General features: G+C 43.9%; 2 protein-coding genes across 3 annotated transcripts in view; both read left to right on the forward strand.

Moving 5' to 3' along the window:
• Window positions 1-21,405, forward strand: part of LOC143935837 (NXPE family member 4-like) — a 101,117-nt gene that overhangs the window by 25,542 nt on the left and 54,170 nt on the right. The gene's annotated exons all lie outside the window — the stretch shown is intronic.
• The window catches only part of LOC143935838 (NXPE family member 2-like), a 40,449-nt gene that overhangs the window by 10,906 nt on the left and 8,138 nt on the right, over window positions 1-21,405 (forward strand). Inside the window, exons 3-4 of the mRNA XM_077459961.1 lie at window positions 10,653-10,714; window positions 14,426-14,644. Coding sequence (XP_077316087.1) covers window positions 10,653-10,714; window positions 14,426-14,644 — 281 coding nt within the window. The remainder of the gene's footprint in view (window positions 1-10,652; window positions 10,715-14,425; window positions 14,645-21,405) is intronic.

The raw sequence follows: 21,405 nt of genomic DNA on the forward strand, positions 1-21,405 counted from the left end.
TCAGCGCTGTATGTCACGGTGCTGCTGTCAGCGCTGTATGTCACGGAGCTGCTGTCAGCGCTGTATGTCACGGAGCTGCTGTCAGCGCTGTATGTCACGGAGCTGCTGTCAGCGCTGTATGTCACGGAGCTGCTGTCAGCGCTGTATGTCACGGAGCTGCTGTCAGCGCTGTATGTCACGGAGCTGCTGTCAGCGCTGTATGTCACGGTGCTGCTGTCAGCGCTGTATGTCACGGAGCTGCTGTCAGCGCTGTATGTCACGGAGCTGCTGTCAGCGCTGTATGTCACGGAGCTGCTGTCAGCGCTGTATGTCACGGAGCTGCTGTCAGCGCTGTATGTCACGGTGCTGCTGTCAGCGCTGTATGTCACGGAGCTGCTGTCAGCGCTGTATGTCACGGAGCTGCTGTCAGTGCTGTATGTCACGGAGCTGCTGTCAGCGCTGTATGTCACGGAGCTGCTGTCAGCGCTGTATGTCACGGAGCTGCTGTCAGCGCTGTATGTCACGGTGCTGCTGTCAGCGCTGTATGTCACGGAGCTGCTGTCAGCGCTGTATGTCACGGAGCTGCTGTCAGCGCTGTATGTCACGGAGCTGCTGTCAGCGCTGTATGTCACGGAGCTGCTGTCAGCGCTGTATGTCACGGAGCTGCTGTCAGCGCTGTATGTCACGGTGCTGATGTCAGTGCTCTGTATTACGGTGCTGCTGTCAGTGCTCTGTATCTCCTGCACCCTCTTGTTTGCCTACCCTGGTCCCTGACCTTCCCTCTCCTCCATTGCCTTCATTAGCTCCATAGTCCTGAATTGTCAGAACAATTTCCCAAATAAAAAAAAAATGCTTGTAGTTATCGATCCCAAATTCACCTCATACATGTATTATGCTATTGTCCAGGTGGTGGGACTACGTGCTACCCCCTAATAATTACCCCGTGGCCGCAAATTCGACCTAAAGGTTTGCGAAATTCGCCTCCCATTGAAGTCAATGGAGCCCGCGGCGAACGGTCGTTTTCGCGAACGTTTGTGTCCGTTCGCGTTTCGCGTTCGCGAAACGTCCCGTCGGAAGTTCGTCCATCACTATCCAGGATTCATGCAAAAATTAGGATAACTCCTCATTTATATTTTGTTACATGTTCCCATTCACGTAGCATAACCTTAACCCTTTCAAGTCTAGGGGTAAAACAAATGTTAATGCCTAAGCACAATTTTGCAACTTTGACATGTTGGTAAAACTGTACAACTACCTTGTGCATCCAGGTGGATTCTACCTCCCCTTTTTTATTATTATTATTTATTTTTTATTTTTTTTACCAAAGGAAAACTAGTCCAAAATTGTAAAACCATTATTATTTTTTTAAATTTAGCTGTATATTTCTTGTTACTGTCATAGCCTTCCACCAAAGAACAACCCAAAATAAATTCTATACCAAAGTCTCCCACGCCTATCATGCAAATTGTGAACAAAATTCAGTAAATATAATTGCTGCAGCTGTTCCCACGTCATGTGTTCCCATGCCAGAAAATGCAATAAATAAAACTCTGTGCAATTAAACAAAACGAAACCATATACATAGTATATAAATCTTTCAAATGCATGAGTAATAGATTTTTGTGACTAGAAAAAAATATCTGAATATTTTCTACTCCCAGAATATAAAGTGGCAAGTCCAAAATGAAGTATACCATCCACTTAAATGCAAACGATAATGAAATGTGAAAAAAGCATATAAAGTATCCGGATATCTTCTTTTACATGCGCGTGAATTTTAATGCCATCACAGTCTTAGTCTGTAGGGTTCAATATTTAGTTGGCCCACCCTTTGTAGCTATACCAGCTTCAGCTCTTATGGAAAGGCAGTCTACAAGGTTTAGGAGTGTGTCTATGGGAATGTTTGACCATTCTTCCAGAAGCGCATTTGTGAGGCCAGGTATTGATGTTGGACAAGAAGGCCTGGCTCGCAGTCACCATTCTAATTTATCCCAAAGGTGTTCGATCGGGTTGAGGTCAGGACTCTGTGCAGGCCAGTCAAGTTCCTCCACCCCAAGCTCTCTCATCCACATTATATTGCCAAAAGTATTGGGCCACCCCTCCAAATCATTTGGTGGAGGGGGGGGGGAGAATGATGGATTGGGGTTGTTTCTCAGGAGTGAGGGGAACTCTTAAGGTGTCGGCATACCAACAGATTTTGAGATTTTATATATATATATATACCGTATATACTCGAGTATAGGCCGACCCGAATATAAGCCGAGGCCCCCAATTTACCCCCAAAAAAACTGGCAAACTTATTGACTCGTGTATAAGCCGAGGGTGAGACATGCCTGTCCATCCCTGTGTGTGTGTGTGTGTCCGTCCATCCCTGTGTGTGTGTCCGTCCATCCCTGTGTGTGTGTCCGTCCATCCCTGTGTGTCCGTCCATCCCTGTGTGTCCGTCCATCCATCCCTGTGTGTGTGTGTGTCCATCCATCCATCCATCCCTGTGTGTGTGTGTCTCCATCCATCCATCCATCCATCCCTGTGTGTGTGTGTGTCTCCATCCATCCATCCATCCATCCCTGTGTGTGTGTGTCTCCATCCATCCATCCATCCATCCCTGTGTGTGTCTCCATCCGTGTGTGTGTGTGTGTGTGTGTGTGTGTGTGTGTGTGTGTGTGTGTGTGTGTGTGTCCAGCCTACCTTTGTCCCGAGCCTCCGTCCCGTGCCTTGCCTCCTTGCCTCCGTCCCGTGCCGTGCCTTGCCTCCTTGCATCCGTCCCGTGTCGTGCCTTGCCTTGCCCCCGTCCCGTCCCGTCCCGTGCCGTGCCGTCCCGTGCCCTCTTCGTCGGCGGCCATTGTAAAGTTCAAAAGCTGCGCCGCCGCCTTCGCCTGTGATAGGCGGAACACTGAATTTCCCAGCAGCCTGTGTTCCGCCTATCACAGACGTCGTATCATCCTCGTCCGTAGTACGAGGATGATACGATGTCCGTGATAGGCGGAACACAGGCTGCTGGGAAATTCAGTGTTCCGCCTATCACAGGCGAAGGCGGAGCCGGAGGCGCGGCTTTTGAATAGAATGGCCGCTGTCTGTCTGCTCGACACGCTGATCGAGCGGGCAGACAGCGATGACTCGAGTATAAGCCGAGGGGGGCACTTTCAGCCTCAAAAAAGAGGCTGAAAATCTCGGCTTATACTCGAGTATATACGGTATATATATATATATATATATATATATATATATATATATATATATATATATATATATATATATATATATATATATATATATAAAAAAAATTATTATGCTCCCAACTTTGTGGGAACAGTCTGGGCATAGCCCCTTCCCGTTCCAACATGACTGCGCACCAGTGCACAAAGCAAGGTCCATAAAGACATGGATGAGCAAGTTTGGGGTGGAGGAACTCGAATGGCCTGACCTCATCCCAATAGGACACCTTTTGGGATGAGTTAGAGTGGAGGCTGCGAGCCGGGTCTTTTCGTCAAACATCAGTGCCTGACCTCACAAATGCTCTTCTGAAAGAATGGTCAAACATTTCCATAGACACATGCCTAAACAATGTGGACAGCCTTCCCAGAAGAGTTGAAGCTGTTATAAATGCGAAGGTTGTCCTGACCTCAACCTGACAGAAAACCTTTTGGGATGAATAAATTGGATACGCTGCGCTAAAAAATAGCGTACACTGATACTATGTGTAATACCTCCAAGTTACTAAATCAAATGGGGAAATGTCAGATAAGTGAATACATAAAATAAATGCATATGGCATACAAAACTATGTTTAAAGTACCTGGTGCATAACTGTGCTCAAAAGAAATAAACGTAAACAAATAATACACCAAAAGTACTCTTGTGCTGGTATAAAGTGTCCAAATATGTCATTAATGACCGTGCTGACAAAATAACAATACAGGAAAAATTGTGCCTATGATTAGTACAGGAGTACTTTTGGTGTATTTGTTCTCGCTTATTTCTTTTGAGCAGTTATGCACCAGGTACTTTAAATGTAGCATTTATTTTATGTATTCCCTTATCTGATATTTTTTTTTCCCATTTGATTTAGTGACATGGAGGTATTACACATAGTATCAGTGTATGCTATTATTTTAAATTTTTTAGCACAGCGTATCTAATTTTTATTAATTTTGTCTTTGCACAATATATGTGACGTGTTTTAATGCTAGCAGCTTTTGGCTAATTTTCTTCAATTTAAGGGTCTGGGCAGTGGTGGCTCGTGTGATTTTCTTCCTTTTTTTTTTTTTTTTTTTTTTTTAAACTACCATTTTTCGGGATGAATTGGAGAGGTGACTCGAGCCAGGCCTTCTCATCCAACATCAGTGACTGACTTCACAAATGTGCTTCTAGAAGAATGGTCAAACATTCCCATAGACACACTCCTAAACCTTGTGGACAGCCTTCCCAGAAGAGTTGAAGCTGTTATAGCTGCATGGGGTGGGCCAAACTCCATATTCAACCCTACAGACTAAGACTGGGATGCCATTAATATTCATGTGCTTGTAAAGGCAGACATCCCAATACTTTTGGTAATATAGTGTATTTTAAATAGAAGCTGCTTCATCCTCCAATCCTACTCCAAATACACAACAAGAAATTGAAGAAATATAATACATTTTTTTGTTTTTGTATGCTGGGTGAATGGGAACACATAACATATAGTGGGGGCTTCTCAAATTTTGGATGTAAGTGGAAATGTACTTTAACCACTTTTTCCGACCAGCGCACGACGATGTACGTCGACAGAATGGCACGGGCAGGCATATTGGCGTACAGGTACGTCCAATATTCAATGCCGCGCTGGTCGGGACCCCCGTGAGTCCGGTCGCGGGACCCGCAGACTCGATCGCCGCGGGCATCCCCACGATCGTCTCGCGGGACGGCTGAATGGAGGAAATGCCATGTAAACAGCATTTCTCCATTCTGCCTAGCAACTAGTGACGCTGATCTCTGCTCCATGTGATTGGAGCAGAGATCAGTGTTCACTAAATGAAAGCCCAACCCCCCCACAGTTAGTAACACACCCCTAGGAACACTTAACCCCTACACTGCCACCCACTGGTTAACCCCTTCACTGCCAGTGTCATTTACACAGGAATCACTGCATTTTTATAGCAGTGATTACTGTATAAATGAGTGGTCCCAAAAATGTGTCAAAAATGTCCGATGGGTCCCCCACAATGTCGCAGTCACAATAAAAATCGCTGATCGCCGCTATTACTAGTAAAAAAAAAAAAAAAAAAATGATTAATAAAAATGCTATAAAACTATCTCTATTTTGTAAACGCTATAACTTTTGCGCAAACCAATCATAATCGCTTATTGCGATTTTTTTTTTTTTTTTTTTTTTTTTTTTTTTAACAAAAATATGTAGAAGAATACGTATCGGCCTAAACTGAGGGAAAAAAAAAAATTTATATATATTTTTGGGGGATATTTATTATAACAAAAAGTAAAAAAATAATGCATTTCTTTCAAAATTGTCGCTCTATTTTTGTTTATAGCGCAAAAAATAAAAACCGCAGAGGTGATCAAATACCACCAAAAGAAAGCTCTATTTGTGGGGAAAAAAGGACGTCAATTGTGTTTGGGAGCCACGTCGCATGACCACGCAATTGTTAGTTAAAACGATGCAGCGCCGAATCGCAAAAAGTGGTCTGGTCTTTGACCAGCAAAATGGTCCGGTCTGAAAGTGGTTAAATGTACAGGTCTATAGTTACTTGGTGAATATAGTGACTATATTTTACGTATTAGCGGCAATTTTTTTGTTTTTGTTTTTTTGTTTTTTTACCAATTGATTTGGTACCAAGCCAATCATTCAATGGCTGAAAATAACTGACCTAAACTCTTTAGAGACTCAAGGGTGTAAGTGATGTGGTCCAGGTGCTTTATTCACTCTTATTTTGTCCTCCTCCTGGATATATCAATTTCTAATCCATTTAAATGTTTGTGTTGATACTATCCTAAAGCCGGGTATGCAGGTAAAGTTGTTTTTTTGTGTGTGTGTTTGGGGTTTTTTTTTTTTTTTTTTTTCCTTAACCAGCTGGTTTATCAAAAAAAACTGACACACGCAATGTTAATGTAGGGATCTCTCCTGCTGAGGCATTGTATTCTGTCACAGACCAGCCCTTGAAGCAGGGGCTGCAAGTCCTGATCGAATGTCGCTAGACCGGCTTCTGTTGAAATGGACCGACCCGTTTTGGGAGGTGTATACCAACCTTTAGTTTCTAAAACGCACTACTTTTTGTATGCACATACAGTGCCTTGAAAAAGTATTCATACCCCTAGAAATGTTCCATATTTTGTCAGGTTACAACCAAAAACGTAAATGTATTGTATTTTATTGGAATTGTATGTGATAGACCAACACAGTGGCACATAATGGTGAAATGGAAGGAAAATAAAAAAATGGTTTTCAATTTTTTATTTTTTACAAATAAATATCTAAAGTGTGGCGTGCATTTGTATTCATCCCTCCTTCAGAAATCAACTAATTAGTAAATGGAGTCCCCCTGTGTGTAAATTAATCTCAGTATAAATACAGCTGTTCTGTGAAGCCCTTAGAGGTTTGTCAGAGAACCTTAGAGAACAAACGGCATCATGAAGGCCAAGGAACACACCAGCCAGGTCAGGGATAAAGTTAATAATAATATTAGTATGCAGGATTTATATAGCGCTATACAGTTATAATACAAGAGGATTAAGAGGGCGCTGCTCAGAAGAGCTTACAATCTAATAGTGGGGCAGGTGGTACAAAAGGTTGTAACTGTTGGAAATGAGCTGATGGAAGTGGTAGAAGATTAAAGGTTGTGGAGAAGTTTTTTTAAAGCAGGGTTAGGTTCTGAAAAAAAATCTTCCAAGCTTTGAAAATCTCGCGGAGCACTGTTCTTTCCATTTTTGGATAATGGATTGAGCATGGCACAACTGCAAATCTACCAAGACATGGCCGTCCACCTAAACTGACAGGCCGGGCAAGGAGAGCATTAATCAGAGGAGCAGCCAAGGGGCCCATGGTAACTCTGGAGGAGCTGCAGAGATCCACAGTTCAGGTGGGAGGATCTGTCCACATGACAACTATTAGGTGTGCACGTCATAAATCTGGCCTTTATGAAAGAGTGGCAAGAAGAAAGCCATAAGAAGTCCTGTTTGCAGTTTGCAAGAAGCCATGTGGGGGGCACAGCAAACATGTGGAAGAAGGTGCTCTGGTCAGATGAGACCAAAATGTAACTTTTTGGCCTAAAAGCAAAACACTGTGGCAAAAAACTAACACTGCATATCGCCCTGAACACACCATTCCCACTGTGAAACATGGTGGCAGCAGCATTTTGTGAGGATGCTTTTCTTAAGCAGGGATGCTGGTCAGCATTGCTTAGGAAGGTGGATGGAGCCAAATAAGGGCAATCTTAGAAGAAAACCTGTTATGGCGCGTACACACGATCGGAATTCTCGTTGGAAAAAGTTCTGATGGTTTTTCTGACGGAATTCCGCTCAAGCTGTCTTGCCTACACACGGTCACACCAAATTCCAATGGAGCGTTTATAATGCAGTGACGTACAACACGTACGATGGGACTAGAAAAAGGAAGTTCAGTAGCCAATAGCTCCTGTCTCGTAGTTGAATCTGAGCATGCATGATTTTTGGCGTGCCGGAATTGCATACACACGATCAAAATTACCGATAGAATTTTTTTCCGTCGGGAAAATTGAGAACATGCGATCAATTTTTGGCTGGCGGAAATTCAGACAGCTAAATTCCGATGGAGCATACACACGGTCGCATTTTCCGATGAAAAGCTCTCATCGGTCTTTTTCTGGCCGGAATTCTGATCGTGCGTACGCGGCATTAGAGTCTGCAAAAGACTTGAGACTAGGGTGGAGGTTCACATTCCAGCAGGACAATGACTCTAAACACACAGCCAGAGCTACAATGCAACGGTTTAGATCAAAGCATATTCATGTGTTGGGCCCCTTTCACACTGACGGACCATTCAGGTCCGCCTGTCAGTTTTGACGGCGGACCTAAACAGGCGCTCCATGCTGGTCTATGGAGCGATGGATGTCAGCGGTGACCTGTCCGCTGACATCCGACCCGGTCCAAACCGCCAAAAGCAGACAGATGGCCCTACGATCGGATCAGGTGTGATTGGATGAAAACAGACATGTTGCCCGTTTTTCATCTGGTCTGTCCATAGAATCATAGAATCTAGACATGTGCGATTTTTCTGCATACGAATTCTGTATGAAATACAAAATTTCGTTTTATGAATTTTGGTTCCAAATTCATAATGAAAATTCGTAATTAACGAAAAGTAAAACCTAAAAGTTAAAAACCCCGGAAGTCGGCACAGCACAGGGATGGTGGGAACCCCCCATAATGATAAATTCATCATAACGGAAATTCGTAATTGTTACGAAAAGTTAATGAACCGAAAAGTTAAAACCCCAGGAAGTCAGCACAGGGATGGTGGGAACCCTATGGGAATTTCTATGCTTGCGAATTTCATACGAAATTTTGTTAACGAATTTTGGAATTTCGGATCCAAATTAACAAACGTGACTGGTGTTTTGTTTACCAATCGGAGGAAGTCAGCACAGCACAGGGATGGTGGGTGCCCCTCATAATGATAAATTCATCATAACAAACATTCGTAATTGTTAAGAAAAGGTTACAAAACTAAAGGTTAAAAATCCAGGAAGTCCGCACAGCACAGGTGAGAGCCCCTCATAATGATAAATTCATCATCATGAACTTTCGTTATTTTAACGAAAGGTTTACAAATCTAACAAATTCGTATTTCGTACACGAATTATGAAATACTATTTTTTTTTTTTCGCACTAAACTAATTTTTGGACAGCGCCCATGTCTCATAGAAAGAAGCAGCGTTCGACAAGCCCCTCCCCGCTCAGTGAGCAGAGAGGGACCTGTCATCCACCGGCTCAGTGGAGATCAACGGCGAGATCTCCCGCTGAGCTGGCGGACTCTGTGGAAGCGGATCCACCTTGTGTGAATGATGGCTTAGTGGCCCAGATAAAGGCCAGACCTAAATACAATTGAGAATCTGTGGCAAGATTTGAAAATTTCTGTTCAGACGCTCTCCATCCAATCTGACAGAGCTTGAGCTATTTAGCAAAGAAGAATGGGCAAAATGTCACTCTCTAGATGTGCAAAGCTGGTAGAGACATCCCCAAAAACACTTGCAGCTGTAATTGCAGGGAAAGGTGAATCTACAAAGTAGTGACTCAGGGGAACTGAATACAAATGCATACGGTTCAGATATTTTATTTGTAAAAAAAAAAAAAAAAAAAGTTTATTCACATTTAGCATTTTCCTTCCACTTCACAATTTTATGTGCCATGTTGTGTTGGTCTATCACACAAAATCCCAATAAAATACATTTACGTTTTTGGTTGTAACATGACAAAATGTGGAAAATTGCGAGGGGTATGAATACTTTTTCAAGACACTGTATATTGTAACTGTACTGTCTCCATTTATATTGTAAAGTGCAGTCAAAACTGGTGCTATATAATTCCTGTAAAATTAATAATAATAATCCCTCTTCCTGTCTTGGTGACAATACGGGAAGAGATGGAAAATCAGCTTTTCACAAATTTTCTATATTAACAGTATTTGCAAATAGTACCACTCCAAGCAGACTTGTGGCTTCACAACCAGTTTTATGTGCCCCAGCCAAAAGGAGCCCATTACATGTAAACACAACCCAACAGACCCTGCTCCTCTTTTGCCAAAACGCATTTCCTCCTATTTTTATCTTCTAAAAGGACCTGAATACAGCCAAAGGCTCACACGCGCACACACTAAGGCTTAATGCCGCGTACACACAATCGGAATTTTGTTTGGAAAAAGCTCTGATGGTTTTCCTGACAGAATTCCGACAGGATTTCACTCAAGCGGTTTTGCATACACACGGTCACACCAAATTTCCGACCGTCAATGCGGTGACGTACAACATGTATGACGGGACTAGAAAAAGAAAGTTCAATAGCTTCCATCTCCTAGTTGAATCTGAGCATGCGTGAGTTTTTGCACGTCGGAATTTACGATGGAAAGTTTTTCTGTCCGAAAAATTGAGAATTGGGAATAAAAGTGTAATATTCCTGGGGGTGTGTATAGTATGCCTGTAAAGGGGCGCATGTTTCCGTGTTTAGAACTGTCCCTGCACAAAGTGTAATTTCTGCAGGAAAAAAGTCATTTAAAACTCGCGGCTATAATGAATTGTCGGCTCCCCGTACTACAGATAAACAGTCATTGATTAAAAAAAAAAAAAAAAAAAAAAGTGGGGTTCCCCCAAATTCAATTACCAAGCCCTTTTGATTTTGAACGTTCGAATCCCATAGACTTTAATAGGGTTCTAAAGTTCACATGAAGTTTAGGTCTGTTTGCAGGTTCTGGTGCGAACCGTACCGGGGGGTGTTCGGCTCATCCTTTTACTCACTACTTTACATTGTAGCAAAGTGTCATTTCTTCAGTATTGTCACATGAAAAGCTATAATAAAATATTTAAAAAATGTGAGCGGTGTACTCACTTTTGTGAGATATTGTATGCATACAATGAAATCATAATTGCACCATTGAATTAATGTATTTCTTTTTTTTTTTTTTTTTTTTTTTTCATTATTTGTAATGACAGGTCAAACATTGGCATAGAAATTCCCAAAAGAGTTGGAAGTATCGATGTTTTAAAATGTGCAAGTAAGTCTACATTTTCATATTTTTATTCATTTATGTGTACCTTTTTCTTTTTTAATACATTTCTACTACTTTCCTTGCACATGATTGGGTATTCAGAGTGAACACAGGCTCACCTTATTAACTAAGGGGAGCCTGTGTTCACTCTGAATTCCCAATCATGTGCAAGGAAAGTAGTAAAAAATGTATTTTTCATATAATTGGTTGATGTCAACTTTGCTTCAGTTTAACCGATTGCCGCCCGCGCTATTGCCAAAAGATGGCTAAAGCGTGGACTTCCAATGCCCCCCTGTAGCGCATGGGCGGTTCGCTCTGTGATCACCAAGTCCTTCGGACTCGGCTGATCAAATTGGGGTAAAAAGTCAATCACAGCAACCCTTTAGCACATGATCAGCAGTCAGCCAATGACAGCTAATCGCAGGATGTAAACACAAGCCGGGTATTGGCTTTTCTCTCCTCACACTAACAGCATGAAGAGAGGAGAGCCGATAATCAGGACACATGTCCCCAACATGAGCCGGTTATCAGTGCTGCCAGTCAGTGACTCATCAGTGTCGCCTATCAGTGCCTCCTACCAGTGCTGTCTATCAGTGCCCATTCTCAAAGCCTGCTTATTGGTGTCCCCCATCGGTGCAGCCTCATCTGTGCACATCAGTAAAAGAAAAATGACCTGTTATTTATTTTTTATTTTATTTTTTTTCGTTTGTTTAGCAAAAAAATGAATATCGCCAAGAGAAAGCTCTATTTGTGTGAAAAAAATGTCATATGGGTACAGTGTTGCATGACTGCACAATTGTTATTCAAAGTGTGACAGGTGATAGCTGAAAAAAATGGGTTGGGTAGTAATGGTGTAAAAGTGCCCAGTAGGCAAATATTTAATTACTAAGCTCAGTGACTATTCATGGTGACAGTCTTTAATTCTTTAGTAAATCAAACTTGGCAACCTTGGTATGTCTGGGCCATCTGCCTTTAAAGGGACAAAAGGCAATTGTTTAGGGCATACCACAAGTGGTACAGAACAATGTGTCGCACACAATACAACCAATAACCAATAATCCATAAGCACTAACTAACCACTCCATCTACATATGATAAAAAGGTGTTAACGGCTGTCCATGTTCCCTGCAAGGAGATTCACCTTCACTATTAGTCCCCGTGGCCATTGTCCCAGGATGGAAAGTGGGTGAAAATCAAAAATTACACAGTTGCCACCAGAACGTGAAATAGGTGGGAGCTTATAAATATCAGAACTATGATTAAAGTGGTTTGTAAACCCTTACAGACCACTTTGACCTACAGGTAAACTTAGATTAAGGCTTACCTGTAGGTCCAAGAAATATCTCCTAAATCTACACGGTTTAGGAGATATTTGCAAATCACAGGCACCGCTGTCTACGGTGCATGTGCTGTAGACAGCGCTACGCAGGCGCACTAAGCATGCCACTGCTAACGGAAATCATGCCATTAGTGCCGATATGGGCGGGGGTGACGTCATCGCGGCTCCGGCCAGTCACAGCGCCGGATCAGCGATACCCGAAAGTCATTCCGGGTATCATAGCCGTGTAGGAGGACGATGAAGAGGGTCACTTCGGGGGATTCCATCTCAGGTAAGTTATTCATAATGAGCCAGTATGCTATGCATACTAGCTCATCATGCCTTTGCCTTGCAGGGTCTATTTTTTAAAAATTTTTTACTAAGGCTTTACTTCCTCTTTTAAGCACTGTTTGATAGTGTGAAACACATCAGCTCTTCTGTCCGTTCTGCTGTGGCATGTATTTTTGATTTTTCTTGACAAAGACAATTTCTCTGTTGAATCCCCTCAGTTTGAGGCACTGTCCAATCACTACTTGTTGTGTCTTTGGGGCATAAAGTAAGGCAAACCTCCCAAGAAGATGTGGCCGCAATCTCTGCTCCCCCTTCCTCAATGCAGTCACCGGATGTTAGGACCACCGGCGTTCTGGCAACTGATAACATCATTTGCAAGCCTCTTGGCTCCACCCCCATCTACGACTCTGGATCTTGCCTCTCCGTGGCGCCTATGCAAGCTCTCAGTAGCCCGATTCCATGTGCCAGTGGCCCCCGATCCTGTCTGCCTGCCTCCACAATGCTTGCTCTCTGCAGCTTGTGGAAGGTAAGCAAAGTTTCTTCCACATAAATGCTCCACCTGCTTCTGTGTGTTTGCACCAGGCACCTGGAGGGCACATGGCTCACATTTGCTGGTATGTTCCCTGGGTCCCAGCTGGGGGGCATTGGCAAGAGGAGGGGGGGGGGGGATTGGTGAGTGAGCTGGGGAGCATTAGTAAGAGAGGACTATGGAATTGGTGAGCAAGAGGGGGGGGATTGGTGAGAGAGCTGGGGTGCCTTTAGTAAGAGTGGAGGAGAAATTGGTGAGAGGGCTGGGGGGGGGGGGGCATTAGTAAGAGAAGAAGGTGGAATTGGTGAGAAAGCTGGGGGGGGGGTAAATGCTGACAAAGCTGGGGGGCATTGGTGAGAGCTGAGAGGCATTACTGAGAGGTGGCGTGCACTGTGAGAGTGCTGGGGGTGGCATTAGTAAGAGAGGAGGGGAGACATTACTCAGAGCTTGGAGGAGGGGGGGGGGTTGCTGAAAAAGCTAGGGTGGGGGCATTTGTGAGTCGTGAGAGAGCTGGGTTTTATTTAATGCCCCTTAAGCCCCTCCCACAAGTAAGATTCTGGGCATTCCCACATTTTTCTGTAGCGTGTGCCACAGCTCACTTACTCCCTCATTTGTCCCTCATCCTGAAGTTCAAAAATTGGGAGGTATGAGTAAGGGGATTCCATCTGAGGAGCTGCTATGAGGACCCTGATGTAAGAGAGGACTCTGATGTAATGGGGACTCTGATGGAGACCCAAATACTGTGTAAGAGGCACCCAGATTTAAAGAGAAGGCCATTTATTTGTAAAACTGATTTGTTTTTTGTTTTTCTTCGACCAGCAAATATTTTTAAATTATACTAAGTGGCCTTCATATGGGAAAGTTTGGATACCCCTGCTCTACTCATGTTATGCCTTATGTTTCGTTTTTATAGATTCCCTTTTAAATTCATAGTGATATTAATATGTACTATAAAAAAAAAATACAAAAATAATTTTGTGAACCTAAAACATTATGCTAACACAATTCTTCTTCAGAAACTCCTATGGCTGTGACTTCAAAATGCTCCAGGGGGTCTCCAACCACAGCCCTTGGGCCACATCCTCACTGGGCAGCAGAGGTTTCCTATAGTCTCTGCTTCCATCCGAGGGGCTCTGATGAAAACCCTAGTATAAGAGCGGACGGACACTGATGTAATGGGGACTCTGTTGGAGACCCAATTACTGTGTAAGAGCCACTCCAATAGGGACCCTGATCTAATGGGAGACCGTGATGTAAGGGGGAACCAGATTTGAAGAGGGGGTCATTTTTTTTTCTAAAACTTTTTTTTTTTTTTTTTTATTATTTAATTTTATTTTTTTATTTTGTTCTTTTTTTTTTTTTGACCAGCGACTATTTGTAAAATATACTATGTGGCCTTCATAGGTGAAAGCTTGGAGACCCCCTGCTCTACTCTATTCAAAACAACAAAAATGTGGCTACAGTTCTAAAATGATGTTTTGTTATAGATTCCCTTTTAAAATTTCATAGTGCTATTAATGTGTACTAAAAAAAAAAACTTTTTAAACCTAAAAAAATTATGTTAACAATTCTTTTTCAGAAACTCCTATGACTGTGACTTCAAAATGCCAAATTGGGACCTCTCTTCCCTTCCCTAGTGGTTATTTCCTGAACAACCAATGGTTCCCATCGCATTGCAATCTTTCTTCCTTTGAGCCCTTGGTAAACATAAATAATTGTTTGGCTGGCAAAATGATATATTTGATGGGAGATTCAACAATCCGCCAATGGATAGAATTCTTCTCAAAAGTCCTAAAGAGTAAGTAATCGTTGTTGTTGTTGTGTTGGAGCATTCGAAACCATAACTCCACGGAACATATGACTTAAATAGTGAGCTTCTAATGGTCTTTAGCAGGGGTCAAGTCCTGGGGAAAAAAGTGTGGGAACTCCCACCCAGGATCCACTCCCCCACCAAAAAAATAATTATACGCTCATATGCATATATATATATATATATATATATATATATATATATATATATATATATATATATATTTCACATAAAATACAGTGACTGCAAATGCGATATGCTACAAGAGATGACCAGACTGCAAATGCGACTACAGGAGATGACCAGACTGCGAATGCAACATAGTACAGGAGATGACCAGACTGCGAATGCAACATAGTACAGGAGATGACCAGACTGCGAATGCAACATAGTACAGGAGATGACCAGACTGCGAATGCAACATAGTACAGGAGATGACCAGACTGCAAATGCGACATAGTACAGGAGATGACCAGACTGCGAATGTGACAGTACAGGAGATGACCAGACTGTGAATGCAACATAGTACAGGAGATGACCAGACTGCGAATGCAACATAGTACAGGAGATGACCAGACTGCGAATGCGACTACAGGAGATGACCAGACTGCGAATGCAACATAGTACAGGAGATGACCAGACTGCAAATGCGACATGGTACAGGAGATGACCAGACTGCGAATGCGACTACAGGAGATGACCAGACTGCGAATGCAACATAGTACAGGAGATGACCAGACTGCGAATGCGACTACAGGAGATGACCAGACTGCGAATGCAACATAGTACCGGAGATGACCAGACTGCGAATGCGACATAGTACAGGAGATGACCAGACTGCAAATGCGACATGGTACAGGAGATGACCAGACTGCGAATGCGACTACAGGAGATGACCAGACTGCGAATGCGACATAGTACAGGAGATGACCAGACTGCGAATGCGACATAGTACAGGAGATGACCAGACTGCGAATGCGACATAGTACAGGAGATGACCAGACTGCGAATGCGACTACAGGAGATGACCAGACTGCGAATGCAACATAGTACAGGAGATGACCAGACTGCAAATGCGACATGGTACAGGAGATGACCAGACTGCGAATGCGACTACAGGAGATGACCAGACTGCGAATGCAACATAGTACAGGAGATGACCAGACTGCGAATGCGACTACAGGAGATGACCAGACTGCGAATGCAACATAGTACCGGAGATGACCAGACTGCGAATGCGACATAGTACAGGAGATGACCAGACTGCAAATGCGACATAGTACAGGAGATGACCAGACTGCAAATGCGACATAGTACAGGAGATGACCAGACTGTGAATGTGACTACAGTAGATGACCAGACTGCGAATGCGACATAGTACAGGAGATGACCAGACTGTGAATGCGACAGTACAGGAGATGACCAGACTGCGAATGCGACATAGTACAGGAGATGACCAGACTGTGAATGCGACTACAGGAGATGACCAGACTGCGAATGCGACATAGTACAGGAGATGACCAGACTGTGAATGCGACAGTACAGGAGATGACCAGACTGCGAATGCGACTACAGGAAATGACCAGACTGCGAATGCGACATAATACAGGAGATGACCAGACTGCGAATGCGACATAATACAGGAGATGACCAGACTGCGAATGCGACATAGTACAGGAGATGACCAGACTGCGAATGTGACAGTACAGGAGATGACCAGACTACGAATGTGACAGTACAGGAGATGACCAGACTGCGAATGCGACATAGTACAGAAGATGACCAGACTGCGAATGCGACATAGTACAGAAGATGACCAGACTGCGAATGCGACATAGTACAGAAGATGACCAGACTGCGAATGTGACAGTACAGGAGATGACCAGACTGCGAATGTGACAGTACAGGAGATGACCAGACTGCGAATGTGACAGTACAGAAGATGACCAGACTACGAATGTGACAGTACAGGAGATGACCAGACTACGAATGTGACAGTACAGGAGATGACCAGACTACGAATGTGACAGTACAGGAGATGACCAGACTGCGAATGCGACATAGTACAGAAGATGACCAGACTGCGAATGTGACAGTACAGGAGATGACCAGACTGCGAATGTGACAGTACAGGAGATGACCAGACTGCGAATGTGACATAGTACAGGAGATGACCAGACTGCGAATGTGACAGTACAGGAGATGACCAGACTGCGAATGCGACATAGTACAGAAGATGACCAGACTGCGAATGTGACATAGTACAGAAGATGACCAAGTAGCCAGTTTTAAAATTTAAACTGTCCTCAGCCCCTTTTATAGCACCCTTATTCACATTCCTGTCCTCACCCCTTTATAGAACCCCCCCTTCACATTCCTTTCCTCACCCCCTTTCTAGAACCCCTCTTCACATTCCTGTCCTCACCCCCTTTCTTACCTTACACAGGACACAGCAGATGGCATCAGAGGCACAGAGCTGACATCGGAAGTGCAGCAAAGGGATGGACAGAGGGCGGGTCCTGCCTCAGTTAACTGATTGGTTGATAGAATGCAGAGCGGTTCTATTAACCAATCAGTTAACTGGACCAGCCCCTGCCCTCCGTGCATAGCTGTGCTGCTCTTCCGATGTCAGCTCTGTGAAGAGAACACAGCTAACAGGCTGTGTTAGAGCCTCGGGCGAGTCGGGCGGCTCTGGTCCTGCAAAGGGAACGGCGTTCCTGCAGTGAAAAAGTGCAGGGACGCCGTTCCCACGCGTTCCCGCAGGACTCGAGCCCTGGTTTAGGAGGCATATTATAGAGAACTGGGACACAGGCATTTTAGGGAGTTGTAACCCATGCATTAAAATGCAATAGAGTAAGTGGGCCCTCAGTCTGTTTTCTGGGACTGAAATGGCCTGGGTGGCGGTTTTCTAGCCTTCACATTTTACATGCCTCAACAAATGGTGTTCCCATAGCACCAGCATACTGAGCTCTCTCAAGGCTAACCTAACCTCTTGCCTATCCATTATAATGCATGTGCTTCCACTGTGGAGACCCTCAAAATATTGGCGTTAGGACTACAGAAAATACTAGTAGCTTACGCATGTATTTGCAAAACCCTGGTTTTTAACGCATATTGTTAGACAAAAAAAATAGGTTGGTTGCAGGCTGGTTGGTAAGTTGAGCTCCTTGCTGCCAAGGCCAATTATAGGTGAGGTTAAAAAATTGCGCATAAAATTTCAATGAGCTGCCAGCATAGCACTAGACATACAGTGTAATCGGAAAATAAAACAATGTGGTGCTCCATTAAGTGAACAATGACAAATATACAAAGATGAACTAAAAGTCTAATGGGTGAATAAAAATTGTGATAACTGAACAATGACGAGAAAAAAATTCCAAAATTGGCCAAAAATTCTTAAACAAAAGAGTGGAAAATCCAGTCTTGTGCATGGAAAGTTCTTTTACACCTCACGGTGATGTCGGATTTGATCGTGTGAGTGCAGACAGAAAGTTAAGGTTGGCATGCTTACCAGAAATGGTGGACTCGTATACCATACGGCATAGGAGTCAATCGGGCATTCATGAGGGAAAACCTCAACGGAACTCAGCAGATGGAGTCAGTGATCAGAAGTTGCGCCCCATCCGGTAGTAGAAGAGAGGTTCCACCAGAAAACCTTTTAAAAATGCACAGGGGCTGGTTATCAGTCACAGGTCCACCAATCCAAGTCCTGATACCCCACACGCCGGCCCAGCACCGCTCCGTTTACGGTTTTGGCCGGCAGCTCTGAGGTAACCAGTACGGGCCATTCACTGTGTTTTTTACTAGTAAGGCAATCAGCGACTTATAGCTGGACTGCGATATTGACAAATCAGACACCTAACTGATGCTTTTTGGGGACCAGTGACACTAATACAGGAATCGGTGCAATTTTTTTTTTTAGCACCATCACTGTACTAATGACACTGGCAAGGAAGGGGTTAACATGATTGGTGATCAAAGGGCTAAATGTGTTCCTAAGGAGTGCTTACTAACCATGTAGGGAGTGCTTGTACTGTGGGAAGGCAGCGAAGGCATGCGTGCCCCAGACCTGGAAGTGCAGAATTACTAACTGGTATATGATTCTGGCAAGAGCGACTGCCCTGCTGCAGTAAATGTACGGCGGTTGGCATCGAAGATATGCATTTTAAAAACTAGTAAAACTACCTACATTTGTCATGTCAACCTACAGTTTGTCATTCCTTGCATAGAAGCACTCAGATTGGAAGGGGAAGGGGTACCATGAGGAGCCAATTGGGCTCTGCTGCATGCATATGTGCTGACAGGGAACAAGCTGACAGGAGGAGAGAGCAGCATGGGCAGAGTTAAAGTGTTACTAAACCCACAACAGAAAAATCAGTCTGTATATGCAGTAAAGCATGCTTGTTACACTCCATGTGGAACCTAAGGGGTTAATCATCTGCGTTGTGTAAAAAGGCTGTTTGATCCTGTCTTCTCTGATCCTCCCTTTTTCCCCACTGTCCCCAAGCCATCTCCTGATAATACATGGCCTTTGGAGTCACGCTGCACATGCTCAGTTTGGTGTGTATTGCGAGAGTGTTTTTTTTTTTTTTTTTTTCTTGGGAGAGTGCATGTGATCAGCACTGTCAAGGCAGAGGGTCATGGGTCCTGCAGCCTCATAGGACAGTCAGATTAGAATGAAAACTCCTTTTAACCAGACGCTGATGGTCACAAGATTGCTATATACTGCTGATGAGAAAAGGTATTTAACAGTTTATATTTTATAAAATAATTGCATTCCATAATCTGGGTCATAAGAGGGCCAATGAGAGCTGCAGAGCTGGAGGTGTACCTCTGTGTAAATCCAAGAAGTGAACAGGCAGCAGCTTCAGCTGCCCACAGTTAAAAAAAAAAAAAAAAATTATATATATATATTACACAAAGTAGTTTGGAAAGAAGCTTCAGCATGGCAAAGATGTTTTTATTACAAATTATGAGAGCAGACTGCAGTTCCTCTTTAAGTTAGATGTTATGTTGGGTGTTTGGTCACGGTAAGCATTAAGTGTAAGTGTCAGGATGAAAATGTTAGGTGGAAAGGAGATGGATAATTTTAGGTATAAGGTTAAAGTGATGCAAAACACACTGTTTAATTTACATTGTCCCTTCTCTTTCTGTATGTGGATGATGGCACTGTAATTATAAAAAAAAAAAAAAAACAAGCAAACATCGAAGTACATTTTTTGCTATTCGCTATATATCGGTCATATGTCCCAGCTCTTTCCCGGCCTGTCTGCAGGGAAACATAAGCATGAGGAGCTTCTAGTGCTCTGCTGCTGGTCACATGTTAAAAAAAACAAAAAAAAACACAGCATTTGGAATAGATATGTAGCAGTACCCCTGCAGGGGCTGCTGGTAGATGGGGTTCACCTCTCGCCCTGCACAGCCATGCACACAAATCTTCAGACACTTTTTAGTCCTTTTTTTTTCAACTTAGAAGATTGTAACTTGGGTGGGGATAGGATGCCCAGTTGATTTGTAAAGGCAATAAGGACTGAGAACTACATACACCTCCGGTATATACAACTTCCTCTGTTCTACCTCCAGCACAAACTTGCTTGTAGAACTACAACTCCCAGGTCCAGCTATCACTGAATTGCAGGCCTGAGACTGGTTCAACCAGGCCCAAAGCAGAAATGCTCTTTGCAGGCAGGGTCCACGGGCCCCTATGGTGTAGCAAAATTGGTAGTCCTAGTGCTAGCTGTCCCACATGGCTACTGATCCCAGTTCCATCTTTTCAGGCTCTGCCAGCACTCCTGCCTGCAGCTGCCTCTTTCCACTGTCCATGCCACCACAGTCATCTCCACTGGCTTTGCACCCAGTCCTCTCAGGCGTGCCTCCCACCAGCCTTCTTGGTTGCAACTTGTTCCTCCTGGAGACTTGTGTAGCAGCGTTCTCCTGCTGCTAGCGTCCCCTCCTTGCTCCCGTGCCTCCTGTCCTACGTTGGTTCTAGGATGGTCCCGCCTGCACCCAAGCCAGGCCCAAGGGCCCCCCCCCCAGGACTGGGGAGCTCCCTCAAAGGCCACCAACAGCCTAACACTCTATCTCCAGCTTCCACCCGAACAACTCCTCCCAGCTGTGCTGACCCAGAATATTTGAGGATGCCTGCCCCCTGCCAATCCAAGTTGAGGATTGGGCAGGGCCCTCAAAATACTTCAGACAACTGCACATTGACTCTCCTCCTGTCTTTTCAGGAGGTTCCAGAACATGACCCGTGTAGCCCAGATATACACTCAGCTGAAATAGCCCCTTTACTCCTACCCCTTTTCCCTTAATAATAGACCACACAGTTCTCGTGGAGTAAACTGGCCACAACAGCCTTTATTGAAAACAACCAAAATAAAACTCCAAATTACTTTAATAATAAATACCCTTAAATAACATATAAACACATATAACCAAGAAACAACATGTTTCACCAGATTGATTGGTCAGTGACGGAGCTAAACTCCTTCTTCCCATATACCTATAAATATATATATTCGTATATATCTATATATACACCCAGGGGGGCACTGCGGGACTTTCTCCATAACCTCATAGGCCTCCAGCGGAGACAACCACCGTTCCCGCAGTGCAACAACACCAGTATTCATCAAAACTTTTGATGTACACACCGGAGGGGCCATCTACCGACGAGCCCCCCACCCACTTTTTCCACCTCTATAACTGCTACCGTCACTGACCAATAAATAACTACCGCCACAGCCTGA

The sequence above is a fragment of the Lithobates pipiens genome, unplaced genomic scaffold (genome assembly GCF_037356315.1).
Source record: "Lithobates pipiens isolate NorthernLeopardFrog02 unplaced genomic scaffold, aLitPip1_a1.2 Scaffold_28, whole genome shotgun sequence".
NCBI classification, from domain to species: Eukaryota; Metazoa; Chordata; class Amphibia; order Anura; family Ranidae; genus Lithobates; species Lithobates pipiens.